General features: G+C 44.5%; 1 protein-coding gene across 3 annotated transcripts in view; it reads right to left on the reverse strand.

Moving 5' to 3' along the window:
- RNF150 (ring finger protein 150) overlaps positions 1–16,443 on the reverse strand; it is a 133,813-nt gene that overhangs the window by 36,506 nt on the left and 80,864 nt on the right. For 2 of the 3 annotated variants that reach the window (XM_064450231.1, XM_064450230.1), the window contains exons 3-5: positions 11,683–11,754; positions 11,182–11,264; positions 3,789–3,885 (exon numbers count right to left, since the gene is read on the reverse strand). In XM_064450231.1, coding sequence (XP_064306301.1) covers positions 3,789–3,885; positions 11,182–11,264; positions 11,683–11,754 — 252 coding nt within the window. Of the gene's footprint in view, positions 1–3,733; positions 3,886–11,181; positions 11,265–11,682; positions 11,755–16,443 lie in introns of all 3 variants that reach the window. The other variant, XM_064450232.1, reaches the window with a different exon arrangement.

The following is a 16,443-nucleotide window of genomic DNA, read 5'->3' on the forward strand; positions in this document are numbered from 1 at the left end:
TTTCAGCTGAGATGGCTCATCAAGACTCATCAATGTGGTTCTACAGAAATGTCTGCCACCTCTCATTGAGAAACCCTAGAGCTTTACAGCTCCTCCCAGGGAAATGTCCTTTCCCACAACAGCCTACTGACATCTGGCTAAGCTACAAACCTCTCAATATATCAGTTCACATGTGCTGATAGAGACTGGTGGCTTATTTGGGAAGAACAACTACACTCTCTAAAGAGAAGAGGGCTTTGCACAGTGCCTGCAAGCTCATGGTGGCACCAGAAAGGGCCCTACAGGAATGCTACCCATCCGGGGCAGCCCTCAGCTGGTGCTGGACAGCAAGAAGGGTGAGGATGCACAGTTTCTGTGTGGGTGGAGAACAGGTCCTGAGAAGAACTGAGCAGGGAGCATGAGCAGTGACACCGGGGCAGGCGCTTTAAAGGATGAAGGTTGGACAGGAGGGGTTATACAGAGGAGAAGCAGGGAAGGGCATGAGATAGGAGAGGGAGAAGCAGGAGCTAAGGCATATTTTAGAAAGAGAAGGCAGAGAAAACAAGAGGAAGAGGAGCAACTGATAGCAGTATAGGAATTTTTGACCCCCAAGCTACCAGATGCTCTTAGACTCCCACTTCCTTTGCTGTCTGCCAGAGGAAACCCCTGACACGAAGGCTACCATTTGCTCCCAGTTCCTATGGACAACAGCTCCTACTGTAAGCCACCTCGAGGGCAAGGCTCTAGCATGCAGCTCTCCCTTCATGAACCTAAGCGATGATCAGTGCCGGTGGGAGCCAGTACGCTTCCTCCAAAGGATAGAGTGGGCTGTTTTCAGTTTGTTGTCTTAGAACAAACTAGGGAAATTTTACAGAAATTCATACAATAAAATCCTCTAAACAAACTTTGCTAGTGGAATGTAAACATCCAAGCACTTGATTTTTAATGTTAAGACAGACCAGCACTAACGCTGATTCTGAAATCTTAATTTGACCCAGTTGTTTATATTGGTTACAGCAGTATTTTTAATTACATGCCCAGTACAATTATTTCCACAGAAGCTCCATGTGAAAAGCTCTCAGTGAGGGGAGCAGGATGGATTTCCTCTACTGCCTCATGGTACAGAGAGAATGAGACAGGGAGCTGTGAGAATAGAAAAGATTGCTGAGGAAACAGAATAGTGCTTTTAATTACTCCTGGCAATTAGGTTCTATACCTGCCACTACAGAGCTCTTCGTATGTACTAAAAGCCAGTCATATAAACCAAAACCTTTACACATGGCCTCTGGGCATGTTTTCCTTCCCCCTCGATGCACCCAGCCTCAGACAGCCTGTGGACATGCTTAGCCTTCAGCCACTATCAGTGAAGTCAGTGAGAGCAGTGTTCTGGATGTAAATACTAATGCTACTAAACATTCTGGAAAGACCTTAACATCTCACTGCAGGCCTCCAAAAAGTGGAGGTCTGATTTGCCTATATCCCCTGATTATGAAGCTGGGTGAAGAACGTGTTAATGAAATGCTCGGGCAAAAAGGTGAATGGACCAGTGCGAGGGCAGAAATCATGTGGTCCTGCATGATGCAGAAGAAAGCCATAGAACAATACACTGGGTATGGAGAAGAGGTGTCAAAATTCTGGGTAACTGCTCACTGGCAGGCCTGTGAACTGAGACATAAAACCGGGGGTAACATTTCTGTATTTAAGCCTAGGCGCAGAGATGCTGAATGGCAGAGCCAGCCTTCCTTCTGGCCTTTCCAGACATCTCAAATACTGATTTAACAGTTGTATCATCTTTTAATATTCTAAAGATAATATATACGCTTAGCAGAAAAAGTAGCCCAACTGTAATGACATGTTACCCTAACTACAATGCTCTACTTCATTTTTCCCATTGCATGTTTTCAGCTTTGATTATATTAGATTGATTAACCTGGATAAGCTGGAGATGTGGGCCTGTGAGAGCCTCATGAGGTTCAACAAGGCCAAGTGCAGGGTCCTGCACCTGGGTTGGGGCAAGCCCCAATATCAATGTAGGTTTGGGGATGAAGGGATTGAGAGCAGCCCTGCAGAGAAGGACTCGGGGGTACTGGTGGATGAAAAGCTGGACATGAGCCAACAATGTGTGCTTGCAGCCCAGGAGGCCAGCTGTATCCTGGGCTACATCAAAAGAAGTGTGGCCAGCAGGTCGAGGGAGCTGATTCTGCCCCTCTACTCCGTTACAGTGAGACCTCACCTGAGTACTGTGTTCAGCTCTGGAGCCCTCAGCACAGGAAGGACATGGACCTGTTGGAGCAGGTCCAGAAGAGGGACACAAAAATGATCCGAGGGCTGGAGCACCTCTCCTATGAGGACAGACTGAAAGAGTTGGGGTTGTTCAGCCTGGAGAAGAGAAGGCTGCGGGGAGACCTTATTGCGTCCTTCCAGTTCTTAAAGGGGGACTATAGGAAAAAAGGGGGCAATCTTTTTAGCAAGGCTTGTTGTGGAAGGACAAGGGGCAATGGTTTAAACTAAAGGAGGGTAGATTTCGACTGAATATAAGGAAGAAATTTTTTTGCAGTGAGGGTGGTGAAACACTAGAACAGGTTGCCCAGGGAGGTGGTAGATGCCCCATCCCTGGAAACATTGAGGGTCAGGTTGGACGTGGCTCTGAACAACATGATCTAGTTGAAGATGTCCCTGCTCACCGCAGGGGGGTTGGACTAGATGACCTCTAAAGGTCCTTTCCAACCCAGAGCATTCTATGAGTCTATGATTGATTAACATATCTGCCTCCTTCAACAAACAGATACTTCATCACTGGCTGTGGAACCTCTTCTGCATCAACCTGCTTGGCTTCCTAGTCTCCATGAAAAGGAACTCTTGGGGAATGGCTGCATCAGCTCCCCATATATGTTCATACGAGCTATTTTACTTTATATAGCTTTTTCATATGTGAGCTGGCATGTCACCATCTGTAACTGGGGAGGGTATTACAGCACCTGTTAACGCACCAACTGGTGGTGTTTCAGTATTGAACTTCACTACCATGCGGCAAGCCTTGCACAGTGTGAGAGAGTAACTCACTTCTTCCTGGTGAAGCCCCTGATCTCTGCAATAGCTGCAGTTAGGAGACTGTATGGCAGGCAGCACATGCACTATCTGAATGTAAACATGCAACCTAAAAAGATCAATTGCTTTGGCAGCTTCTAACCACATCTGAATGTTCCAAATAACAAAGAGCTTAACAATTTCTTGTATGTCATGTGGTCTGCCACATGCTTAGTTACTGGGAAAAATGCTCCCTAATTGGAATTAGGAGTACAGAGCTTGCTACAGATAGATTTTAAGAGAAATCTGACAGAAAAAAAGATTTGGCTCCCCAGAATGAGCAATTAGTTGTCCTCAACTAGTACAGCAGGGGAAGTTCTATTTACAGACCTTCTGCTTTGAGATTTGAACTGAGAGCATGATTAAAAAACATAAATCCGGTCCTGATTTAAAACACAAACAAAAGCTATGTGAAAGAATCTAGAAATCCACCAAAACACCAGTAAACAATCCTCTGCTCCACAAAACAGGCAACTACAGACACACAAACCCTGACACCCAACCAGCCCCCATACACACACTCTTCCTTGCTAATAAAAGTGGGGTGCAGGAGAGAGGTAGAGTCAGACATTTCAGCTTGTACTCCCCTTAATAAATAATTAAAAAAATCAATAAAATGTCAAGAAGAGTGGGATGGGAACAGACAGGCAAAGGGCTAGGGATATACCCAAGTAGCTGGTGTTTCCCTTCTGTCCCGACCGGCTGCTCTGCGACGTGCTTACCGGGATCCCTAGAGCTTTTAGAATATTCATTTTACACATCGGGCAGGTACGATGGTCTAGCAGCCAGGGGTCTACACAGGACTTGTGGAAAAGATGCCTGCAAGGAAAACCAGGAAACTTTAATTCAAATTCACCATGGCACAATTTACCACACAGTATCACACCCTGCTTCTCAATTCACTAAAGTAAGAGTATTTCAAATGATCAGGGTTTGTGACCTCTGCAAGGCCTGCAAAACTGTATCCTATGCACTCAAGACTAAAATGATTTCTGCAACATCTCAAGCACATGTGCACAGTGTTTCTCAATGGAGTTTGGAAAAAAGACAAGTACGTAGTTAGAGAATTAGGAAAAATACACAAAATGCATCAGCAAAACCCATATTCTTTAAATGTTAAAGGCTGTCAGTAAACAAAACCTGCTTGCTGGTAAAGATAAAAATCACATTAGTATTTCCTGATGGTTTTACGGACAAACCAAACATATAATTTAAATGTGAAGCCATCGGGGGTCTGGTATTTTTTAGGATGCAGGCATAAGGAAATAAAGCAAATTAAAAAAAAAGAAAGAGCTATTTTTCATTTAAATAGAAAAAAATGGGATGATGCTTTTTAAAACATTCTCCCTGAATTTCCTGCTCTTTAGAAGTCACCCATCAGAGTGAGTTCCAGCCCTAAAGGGGTTGTTGCTAATCCTGTCCTCAGTCCGAGGTGACTACTAAGCAACTATCTGAGCCCTGTGGCTGCTGTGGGCTACTCCTCTTAGACATTTTCCAAGTGGAGGAACTGAAAGCTTCTGGTCTAACTTCACCTGACGCAAACTGAGATTGAATATAGAGGTATTTAGTGCATGTACCTGACTGAGAGATTGTATTCTCTCTTGTGAGCATATTCTGCTACCCTGTGGCCACAGAGAACACACATTACAAAACGCAGGTACGTGGGGCTCAGGATTTAAGAAACGCTGTTGAGTAGGCCAAGTAGGAGTCGGGGTTCAGTCCAAGGCAGTGAAGTTTGTTCAGCCCCAATCCCTCTGAAGAAAAGGAGGAAAGTTTCCTACCAGGCACATAGCCTCAGAAATTATACTGGCATGTAGGAAACAACATTGACTTGCCTCCCTAAAAATCTTTTTTAATCAATTAATTGAATAGAATAGTTCAGCTGAAAGGGACCTTAGTCCAACTGCATAAATTATCTTAATAATAATAATGACTTCAGCAAAATTGAAACATGAGGCTCAGTATACACACACAGTCTTGCTCCAAAAGGTGCACATAAAGGCTAATTTGCTTGTTTTGAAACACCATACAGATCAGCTCTGAATTTCCTTTCTAAGGCTTGCAACAGGTGTCCCACATTTTACTTGGCAGAGCCCGAAAGTCCCATTTCAGTCTGCTTGAACTTTTACCTTTAAGCAGTCGCCAGCCTGCGTGTCCCTGTGCTGTCACTGCCCCACGTGCATTGCTCGTGCAGCACAGCCATACAAACCCACAGCTCACAAAGCTCACAGCTGCCCAAGGCTCTGCCTGGAGCAGGGCACATACCAGCCTCCACGAGGAAATGCAACCTCTGAGAAAGCCAGAATCACTTAAATATTTAAAGTAATTTTGGTGCATTAAGTGGTACATATCCAGTCGAATGGGCTGGCTGCTGTATTGTGTCGTGGCTCTCTCACACAACAAGGTACGCATCGTCTTTCAACTTGATGGAAGATATTGAGGTGCACTTCACCAATATCCATTTGCAACCCTGGCTCTCACTAACACGCTATCAGCCCACATACTAGCCGGCTAGCTTACTAGCTGGCTTCAGTCCTGAATAACACTAGAAATTCAAAGCCAAAACTGTGTGAAATCTCAGAATCTTATTCTTTTCACTGCAATGCCTTTTCTCACTACTTCTAGAAGAAACGGGTCCTTGGTGAAACAAAGCTACCTGGCAAATTATCGCATTCCTATACTCGGTCTAACTTCACACAACTATGGGAAAGGGCAAATCTGTTCTTGGAAGTTCGACCTAGTCTAATTATATCAGTTGGCTGTAATACCAAACTTTGTCAAACCTCATCTGATCCTGTATGTCAACATGATTAACACAAATGAAGTATCACCATACTTGAAGTTTAAACCACTACTTTACTAAGGCTACTGAAGTGCACAACCCTTCTTCCAAACAAGACTTGCTTTACTGGGGAAAACACAATGCACCAAATTTCAGCCTCTTCCTTTTAACTCAGGGGGGCATATTTGGCACATCATCAGGCAAGGATTCTGAATAGGTGGAAGCATAAACGTACAGTCCGCAGGCATGCGTAGTTTTACATTTAGAGGTCTAACCAACAGAATTCCTTGGGTGTGTTAATTCACGGAGGGTACTGAAAGGCAATGCCTTGCTTTTCAGCCGTTTGAAATAACTATGAAATTCTTGATTGTTTTTCTTTAATTACATACTCAAATTAATAAACAAGTATGTTTAACACCAAACATCTGGTGCACATTTGTGCCAAAATAATCAGTACATTTACAAAATCTGGGATATTTACTATTCTCTTGAAAAAAACCCCCAGATTTCCAAAATCTGTTTCAGATAAAAAAATACGTAACTTCTATCAAGCCATTTTACCACAGACTAGAAAGTCTCCTTTTGTTTTCAAGTTCAAGCTTTGCAAGCCTCAGTCAAGCTGTGGTTCATATTACAGCATTTCATAATGTTTGTTAATCACCAAAAGCTTGGAACTTTCATGTCTTAAAGACTTTGAAACCTGAAGTTTAGTGTTCCTAAAGCTGGCCTCAAAAACCAATATTCTAAAAGAAATCCTACCAATGCTGCGTAATTTAAATACATGACAGATCATGTCACTTTGCACTTCTCAATACTAAACCAGCACAGTGTATGATGGCTCTATTAATTTCAGTTTTAATATGTACAACAGAAATACTTGATTATTTGACAGAAATTTACAGAAAAAATGGATATTATTGAAAATCAGATAGAGATTTGCATTTTTGAATTTCTGTACCACATTATATGATTAAAACGCTCATAATATCTATTTTTGAACATGTAAACGTTTCTGCAGAGAAGTGAGGTGGCAGGTTTGTGGATTTGGATTTGAAAGTGTATTTTATTCGTTATTAGCTACAGCACTATATACGTGCTTATGGCTTTCAACAAACTGTGAATTGTTTGATGTCCTGATAGGTTTATCATCCTAATTCAGGCAAAATAAGGGTCAGAACAAAGTAAGATGAGAGAGCAACTGCAATATTTCACTGTCACATGGTAAGATAAAGATGTAAAAAGGTCAACTGCAACAAAACTGCCTCTGCAGTTCTGACCGATGCAAGTTTTAAAAGGAAAGAGAGGGTAGAGGCATCATGGATGAGTTCAGAAGTAATGACCCATACAGGGAGACAGTAAGAGAGGTGTTTCAAGCACAGGCTCGGGACATGGCTTTGACAATCAAAGTCAGAGCTAGAAATAAAAAATGGTTTTTTTTCCTGTTGTGTGCAACCACATGCATTGCAAAACTATGTTGATTTGGATGGGTTGAGAAGTTTCTCAAAAGAACTGTAATAGATTAGTTGAGAGAGAGGAAGGCGAGAGGAGATGTCGTAACAATCCTCATACAAAACAAAGGCTTCCATAAGGAGAAAGGAAACAACTGTTCTTCACCTCTCCTAGGGATAAAAGGCACAGTGGTGTGTTTAAACTGCAGCAAGTGAGATCCAGGTTACACAATACAAAAAACTTCACCCCAGTCAGGGTAGTAAAGCACTGCAATAAATTATCAGGGGAATTTGCAGAGTTTTCATCCCGGGAGACTGCAGAATGTGTTGGAAAAAACCTCCCCAGAACGACATGTGCACAGCCAGTACCCCTGTGCTGTTCCAGAGGTGGTGGCCTCCTGGGATCCCTCCTGCACACTTCTGCGACGGCCACTGCATGCGGCTCTGTAAAGCTCAGAGAGCACAAAGAAAGAAAAAGAACCTCAAAATCCCAGAGCATTTAATTTACTACTATCTAAATAGCACTTAATATTTTTCAACTGGAGATTACTTTTCTTTGAAATGTATTCATTTTTTCTTTAAAGCTGCAATTTTAATCATACAAGGAAAAAAAAATTCCATTTCGGTCTCAGCCCCAAATTATAAGAATAATTTGATTGTTGCAAAACTATTGCAAAGCTTTCATCTTGCCAACAATTTTTAGAAGCTTTTTCTCCCAGGTTAAGGGAAACTGTTCTCCTCCCACCTTCTACTCCTAGTTCCAGCTTTCCAAACTGCACACAAACAAACCCAGCAGTCGTGTAATTTTTCTCAGAAAAACGTGAGCTAAGAGAAAAAAGAGGGAAAAGCAGGAAGAGAGGTACATCCCTAGGGACCCCGAGTAAAAGCATCAATTGCCTGGATTAGACGTAGGGCTGAAGCAGAGGACTGAGGAGGGTTTTGGTGAGGAGTGAAGCAGTCTCTGAAATCACTGTTGTTCATGAATTGAAGGTTCAGAGGAAAGGAACAAGCTGGATTGGGGTCAGAGAGTGTTTACTGGTAACAGAAATGAAATGACCATAGGAAAGAGCTTATGAAGAACTCAGTAGAGATGAATTTGAAAGAATTGTCTTGTCTCTCTGTAGAAGTTTAGTAAAGTTAGTAGAAGGCACGCACTGGGAGCAGCAGCACCAGTAACTTCCCAAAGCCAGAGCAGAAAAGACGAAGGCGTTTTGAAGCTAGAGATGGAGGACAAGCAGAAGGAACTAGGGCTGTAACAAGAGACGTCACTCTGGGAACAATGTACTTGGTTACATTTGATGTCGTGTCAGTGCCCTCAAAGATAACTTCAGTGATGTTTGCTACCATTAAACATAAAACCAGCTGCAAGTCAACACTTTTTTTTATCAACTGTCAGTCCTTATTTATTTAAAACGTTCTGTAGAGTGAAGTTTATTAATACAGTCAGCTGTGGGAGCTGGCTAAAGAGGACAGACTGGAAGAAGCACCAGTGAACTGGAATTCTCCTCCTAGCCCTCCAGAGCAGGACATGTAACAACAGGCTCTCCCAGTGCCTGCTTTCTGCCAACAGAAAAGACAAGACATTTGGGGAAACAGCATAAGTACTAGTAAACATCTATCTACAGGACTTCAGAGGTCATCCACTGCAATAATGTTTGGTTCCAAAAGTCCACCAATTTCTTAGGAGATTCAGGCTCCACCAGCCTTAAAAGAAATCTCAGGATATACAGGGCTTTATATAGTGTGCCTGCTAGGAGTGGTTTCCCCTGTACTGCCTGCAGTACAAAGCAGCATCTTGCATGTGCAGCTCTCGGGGTGTATTGGGCTTTGCAGGTAAAAAGTTCTACATCTTGAGCACCTCCTGGATAGAAACGCTAAGGTCAGCCAGCACCGGTGTCATATGGTGCTGGCTTCTGTGAGACTTGGTGAAATGCCAGCCTCTTGTTAAACAGCAGTCTAATGAGGTTCCCCTACTAGAAACTGCGCAGAGTTTAACTGAGGATGCTGGAAGAAGAAATCTAGAGTCTGTAGGTCTTTATCAAGACATAACACCCTCCTACTCACTTAACAGAGAAAGAAATTAATCTTTTCTTTTCTTTTCTTTTTTTTTTTTTTTCGATAAGGAGCCGAGACTGACAACCGCAGAAAGAATCATGACTAGCATTTCCTGTTTTGGAAGTCCAAACCCATGTGAATGTGTAAAATACCGCCCTCACAATTTGTGTAATGGCAAAGCCAGGGTTTGTGAAGTGGCTGCTTGAGAAAGCTCTTTGAGTTTTTATAATTCGAAACTGCTGAGGCTCAAACTGTGAGTATTTTACAAGACAGTTCTGCTGCTGCTAACCTTTTAGCATGAGTCATTTTGTAGGCGGCCTTCTAAGTCAGCCAAGAACTGAACATCACCTGTTAACTATGTGTTTCCTATTCATTGCTTGACTCAACACTGTGGATGACAAAGTCTGACTGGAACCTCATTGAATTATGAGGCGAGACACAAGTGAAAGCTAGAGCTTGGACATATTTTTTGCTGTTGTATAACTACTTCCAAAAACTGCCTGTCTCTATCATGCAAAATTTCCACGCTTTATTAAGCTTCTAGGAAAACAGGCTTGATGTCAAACCAAGGTCCAGACTTTCTGTTAATTTTTCATTTTTCTGTATTTCTGCTTCATGAAGTGATGCATTTCTGTCTGTTCATAGAAAAAAAAAGAGTTCACATGCAATTTGTCATTGTGAGGGATTTACAGTAGGTCAAATTTATGATTAATCTGGTGCTTTTTGTTTGCCATTTAGTGATGTCAGTGAACAGATTTAATAAGTCACGTGAACGAACAGAAATGGACAGCTTGTAACATTCAGATATCTAGTAGGGAACAATATAGCAGGAAAAGAAATAAATATTTCAGTTTCTCAAGCCAGTGAACATGCCTGCAGGAGAAGAAACTCTATTTAAAAAAACCAAAGTCTGTGTTCTGCATGTACTGCACTTGAGATTCCTATTTCTAGGGAAATCAAACAGATGCTCTTGCTCTCCTAGGGGAACCACTGTTCCTAGGAAATTTCATAAAAAAATGGATTTCCTTAGAGAAATCCTTCATTAGCTAACATTTCGCAGATGACAATACAATGGCACAGAGAGATGAATACAGCTGTTACGGGTGGCAAGAGGCTGCGCTCCTGTGTCACATCACTGCAAGTGTATGTGCTGCATGGGGCACGTTCACACAAGGGGGAGAAAAGAGCAAGAAAAAGCCCAAAAGCTCTTTTTGTCCCCTCCATATCCCACATGTCTGGGAATATTTTCCTGGCACCAATAGATATGTGGCCTTTGTCACGTGCCCTCTTTGCTTTATTGTTTCTACTCAGCATATCTCTTTTTATGGCCTTTTTTTTTTTTTTTAATAGAAGTCACCTCTTTCTCAGCACCTGGACATGGCCTAGGACAGCAAAAGAAGTGGCCCCATTGGGAGCAGGAGACTGCTCTATCCCTGGCTGCTGGGCCCAGGACACACCTTGAAGTCAGGGGCAAATTATTCTAAGGGGGTTATTCTGGACTGATACAAAACCAGTGAGCAAAACAGAGGAATCAAAACATTTAGTTTAAAAATCCTACTGAAGACTTCATAATAGGTCCAGGTCAGACAAAATTTCTGACTATCATCCCAAATCCAGGTTATCAACACCATTACTACTTTCACTTCAAGTCGAATAAAGAAACATTTCAGATATCTTTACAGAACAGACTTTGAATAAATCAAAATGATAAACTCACCCTTTCCTCCCCAAGCTCTCAGGTAATCTCATCGGCATGATACTGTGAGAACAGAGCCTGTCTTGAAGTAGAGAGACTATCAGAGCTAAAAGCACCTTCAACATTCGACTTACCTGCAAGGCAAAATTCTGACAACATCATTGGGCTTGTAGCCTTCAATACAAACAGCACAGTTATCAAAGTCTGGCTCAGTTTCCTACAGGAAAGAGAACATTCATCATTTTCATTTTTTGATTTTGTCAGCTAATCTATTCATGCAAGAGCCTGTGTGACAAAGTAAAACTGTTACTGATACGTGCTGCAAATCCAATACTGCATTTCAAGACAAGCAAGTCAGATTTTCCAACGTGTTTCCAGTTGGAAACTTGCCCTGGGAAGCATGCAGATTTAATTAGCATGTTTTAACTTTCAGGATTTTCTGCATCTTCACAGAATTACCTTCTCTCTCTACTCCATTCCATCCATAAGCTGCTTATCAGTATTCCTCTCCCATCTGAAGGACACATAGTAGCTAAATAAGCAATTGCCATTTCTGTTCTGTCTCATTGTCCCAGTGGTCTGAAGGAATCCTCAGTACAGAGTTTCATTTGGTAATGAGCAATTTGAAAAATTACCTTATCACCTTTCCTGATTGTTCTGACTTGCAGCTTGCTGATTGCTTTCTTTGCAGCATCTCCAAGCCGGCGCTGTAATAGAAAATTTGCTCTTAAGCAAAGAGTATCTCTCCATGCAGAAATCATCACCTTTTCTCCCTAGGCTTCTTAATAATCTGAAGTGACTGTACATGAAACAGGACAGTGCTGTATAAACAGATGAGGTCAGCCATGCTGTTATTCACAATAAGGGCACCGTAGGAATTCTAGGCTCACTGGTAACCCACGGCCGATGAGGCAAAGCTACTCGAATGGAGTTTCAGCAGAGACTGCGCGTGAGCCCATCATGATGCTACACTACAGCACCTTTACTATTCCAGTGAGTAGCAATGTATGCAAACAAATCCACTACTTGAGTATTCTACTTCTTCCCTCTCTTTTTTTAAATGACACTTGTAAACAATGCATTATTAAACGAGGCCTGGGCTAGCAAGCAGAGCGAACACTGGACTTAAGATTCAGGTGGTCTTTATTCTTACATTGTTCCAGAACTAGTTCATGATGATCAGCAAGATGTAAGTGCTGAAAGTGAGCTGTTAATTTGTTAACCATGAAAACCATGAATAATCTTCTCTGCTGTTCTCTTTTCCTGCAATACAGAGTTGCCCACTTTATAGGAGCAAATAAGGCGGAAGCATCTGCAGTTTCTTACAGGTAAAGCACTAAGCACTATATAGTCCTGCAGTAACATCCTATCCATACATAACCATGTGCTTGATTTTGCTTTTCTACCTTCCTCTCCAGTGGACCATGAAGTGCTTACCGCTTGATGTTTCTGACTGTTCTCCCATATTTCCAAAACACTGTTACTGTGCTGGCAAGGGTCACAGTCACTCAGGACTGAAGTATGTAGTAACAGCCTGATGCAAAACACCCTGTTCTCAAATGCTGAAGATGGATGTCGTGGTTTAGCCGGCAGCTCAGCCCCACACAGCCGCTCGCTCGCTCCCCACCGGTAGATGGGGGAGAGAATCAGGAGGGTAACGCTCGTGGGTTGGGATAAGAACAGTTTAATAATGAAAATTAAAAGAAACAACAACAGAAATGCAATGTAAAGGAGAACAACAAGAGGCGCAAAGCCCCGGGGGAGGGGGAAGGGAGGGGAGAGGGGGAACGAACCGCCAAAACAAACCGCGCGCGCCGCAGCCGCCCGCCGACCCGACGCCGCGCCGCCTCCACGCTGCCACTGCCCCCCCTCAATACATTGGTCATGGTGTCACATGGTATGGAATGAACCTGCCATTGGCCAGTCGGGGTCAGCCGGCCCTGCCCCTCCCAGCCCCCCCCGCCACGCGGCAGAGCGCGGGAAGCTGGAAAGGTAGCCGACCCCCACAGTGAGGAGAATTAACCCTTTCTCAGCCAAAACCAGCACATTCTCCACCCCTTATTCCATACCATTTACACCATGCCCAGGTCCCATACGATGCAATACAACCATACCAACCACCACCCCTCCCCTTCCCATCCTTTAACATAATACACAGACATCATTCCCTTAGCTCATGGACCTTCCCTGTAAAATGTCCATTAAAATGTCCATTGAGTTCACCCAGTCCATGACTCTGGGCTCCATCTGTTGTATCAGTGTTTCAGGGTGGGAGAGATGGTGTGTGGCGTTGGGTCGCTGCATACCGAGTCAGTCATCGTTCCATCACTGCTGCACGGCTTGTTTCATAGTTTATCTTCCATGGGTTGGGAGGCTCGTTACTCTGATATCATTGATACAACACAGAGGTGACACACAGTATTATATAGCAGTTCACATTGTGCCATTCAGTTCATTGGCTGTTTTCGCCCAAAATCAAATCCCCTTGAGGCACACATCGGATTTCTCCATCCTCCCGCATCACCCACCAAGTGCACCCAGGTCCTCGAGCAAAAGCAATCCCACGAATGGGTTTGCCTTTGCCGGAGGCAGGAAGAACCCAGACTGTTTTGCCCAGCATACTTTTTGTGTGCACTACAGGGGCTCTATCCCCTTCCACAGTATGTAGGATTTCTGACTGGGCAGGGCCAGCTCGGTTGGCAGATCCCCTCGTGTTGACTAACCACGTGGCTTTTGCTAAATGTGTATCCCAGTGCTTGAATGTTCCACCCCCCATTGCTCTCAGTGTAGTTTTTAACAGTCCATTGTACCGTTCAATCTTCCCAGAGGCTGGTGCGTGATAGGGGATGTGATACACCCACTCAATGCCATGCTCTTCGGCCCAGGTGTCTATGAGGCTATTTCGGAAATGAGTCCCATTGTCTGACTCAATTCTCTCTGGGGTGCCATGTCGCCACAGGACTTGTTTCTCAAGACCCAGGATAGTGTTCTGGGCAGTGGCGTGGGGGACAGGATATGTTTCCAGCCAGCCAGTCGTTGTTTCTACCATTGTAAGCACATGGCGCTTGCCTTGGCGGGTCTGTGGGAGTGTGATATAGTCAATTTGCCAGGCCTCCCCATATTTATATTTCAGCCATTGTCCCCCATACCACAGAGGCTTTACCCGCTTCGCTTGCTTGACTGCAGCGCATGTGTCACATTCGTGGATAACCTGTGCAATAATATCCATGGTCAAGTCCACCCCTCGATCGCAAACCCATCTGTATGTTGCATCTCTCCGTTGATGGCCTGAGGTGTCATGGGCCCACCGAGCTAGAAATAGTTCACCCTTATGTTACCAGTCCAGATCCACCTCAGCCACTTCAATCTTAGCAGCCTGATCCACCTGCTGGTTGTTTCGATGTTCTTCAGTGGCCCGACTCTTGGGGACGTGAGCATCCACATGACATACTTTCACAACCAGGTTCTCTACCTGGGCAGCAATATCTTGCCACAGTGTGGCAGCCCAGATGGGTTTGCCTCTGCGCTGCCAGTTGCTTTGCTTCCACTGCTGTAGCCAGCCCCACAGGGCATTTGCCACCATCCAGGAGTCAGTATAGAGATAGAGCACTGGCCACTTTTCCCGTTCAGCAATGTCTAAGGCCAGCTGGATGGCCTTTACCTCTGCAAACTGGCTCGATTCACCTTCTCCTTCAGCAGTTTCTGCTACTTGTCGTGTAGGACTCCATACAGCAGCCTTCCATCTCCGGTGCTTTCCCACAAGGCAACAGGACCCATCAGTGAACAGGGCATATTGCTTCTCATCTTCTGGCAGTTTGTTATACAGTGGGGCTTCTTCAGCACGTGTCACCTCCTCCTCTGGTGATAATCCAAAATCTTTGCCTTCTGGCCAGTCCATAATCACTTCCAAGATTCCTGGGTGACTGGGGTTTCCCACTGGAGCCCGCTGGGTGATCAGTGCAACCCATTTACTCCACGTAGCATCAGCTGCATGGTGTGTAGAGGGGACGTTTCCTTTGAACATCCAGCCCAGCACTGGCAGTTGGTGTGCCAGGAGCAACTGTGCTTCAGTACCAACCACTTCTGAAGCAGCTCGGACCCCTTCAAATGCTGCCGATATCTCTTTTTCAGTTGGAGTATAGCGGGCTTCGGACCCTCTCTATCCACAACTCCAAAACCCTAGGGGTCAACCTCAGGTCTCCCCAGGCGCTTCCTGCCAGAGGCTCCAGGTAGGGCCATTCTCCCCAGCTGCGGTGTAGAGCACATTTTTTATATCTTGTCCTGCCCGGACTGGCCCAAGAGCTACTGCATGGACTATTTCTCGTTTAATCTGTTCAAAGGCTTGTCGTTGCTCAGGGCCCCATTTGAAATCATTCTTTTTCCGGGTCACTTGATAGAGAGGGCTTACGATCAGACTGTAGTGTGGAATATGAATTCTCCAAAAACCCGCAACACCCAAGAAAGCTTGTGTTTCCTTTTTGCTAGTTGGTGGAGACATGGCTGCTATTTTGTTGATCACATCCATTGGAATCTGACGACGACCATCTTGCCATTTGATTCCTAAGAACTGGATTTCTTGTGCGGGTCCCTTCACCTTACTTTGTTTTATGGCAAAACCAGCTTTCAGAAGGATTTGGACTATTTTCTCTCCTTTCTCAAAAACTTCTTCCGCTGTGTTGCCCCACACAATGATGTCATCAATGTATTGAAGGTGTTCTGGAGCTTCTCCCTGTTCCAGTACAGTCTGAATCAGTCCATGGCAAATGGTAGGCCTGTGTTTCCACCCCTGGGGCAGTCGATTCCAGGTGTACTGGACACCCCTCCAAGTGAAAGCAAACTGTGGCCTGCACTCTGCTGCCAGAGTGATTGAGAAGAATGCATTAGCGATATCAGTTGTGGCATACCACTTGGCCGCCTTTGACTCCAGTTCGTATTGAAGTTCTAGCATGTCTGGCACAGCAGCACTCAACGGTGGAGTGACTTCGTTCAGGCCACGATAGTCTACTGTTAGTCTCCACTCTCCATTAGACTTCCACACTGGCCATATGGGACTGTTAAAGGGTGAGTGGGTCTTACTGATGACTCCTTGGCTCCTCAGTTGGTGAATGAGTTTATGGACGGGGATCAGAGAGTCTCTGTTGGTGCGATATTGCCGCCGGTGCGCTGTTGTGGTGGCAATTGGCACCTGTTGTTCTTCGACCTTCAGCAACCCCACAACAGAAGGGTCCTTCGAGAGGCCAGGCAAGGTAGACAGCTGTTCAGTTTCCTCCGTCTCCAAGGCAGCTACACCAAAAGCCCACTTGTAACCTTTTGGGTCCTTGAAATACCCTCTCCTGAGGTAGTCTATGCCAAGGATGCATGGAGCCTCTGGTCCAGTCACAATGGGGTGCTTCTGC

Source organism: Phalacrocorax carbo, chromosome 4 (genome assembly GCF_963921805.1).
Source record: "Phalacrocorax carbo chromosome 4, bPhaCar2.1, whole genome shotgun sequence".
NCBI classification, from domain to species: domain Eukaryota; kingdom Metazoa; phylum Chordata; class Aves; order Suliformes; family Phalacrocoracidae; genus Phalacrocorax; species Phalacrocorax carbo.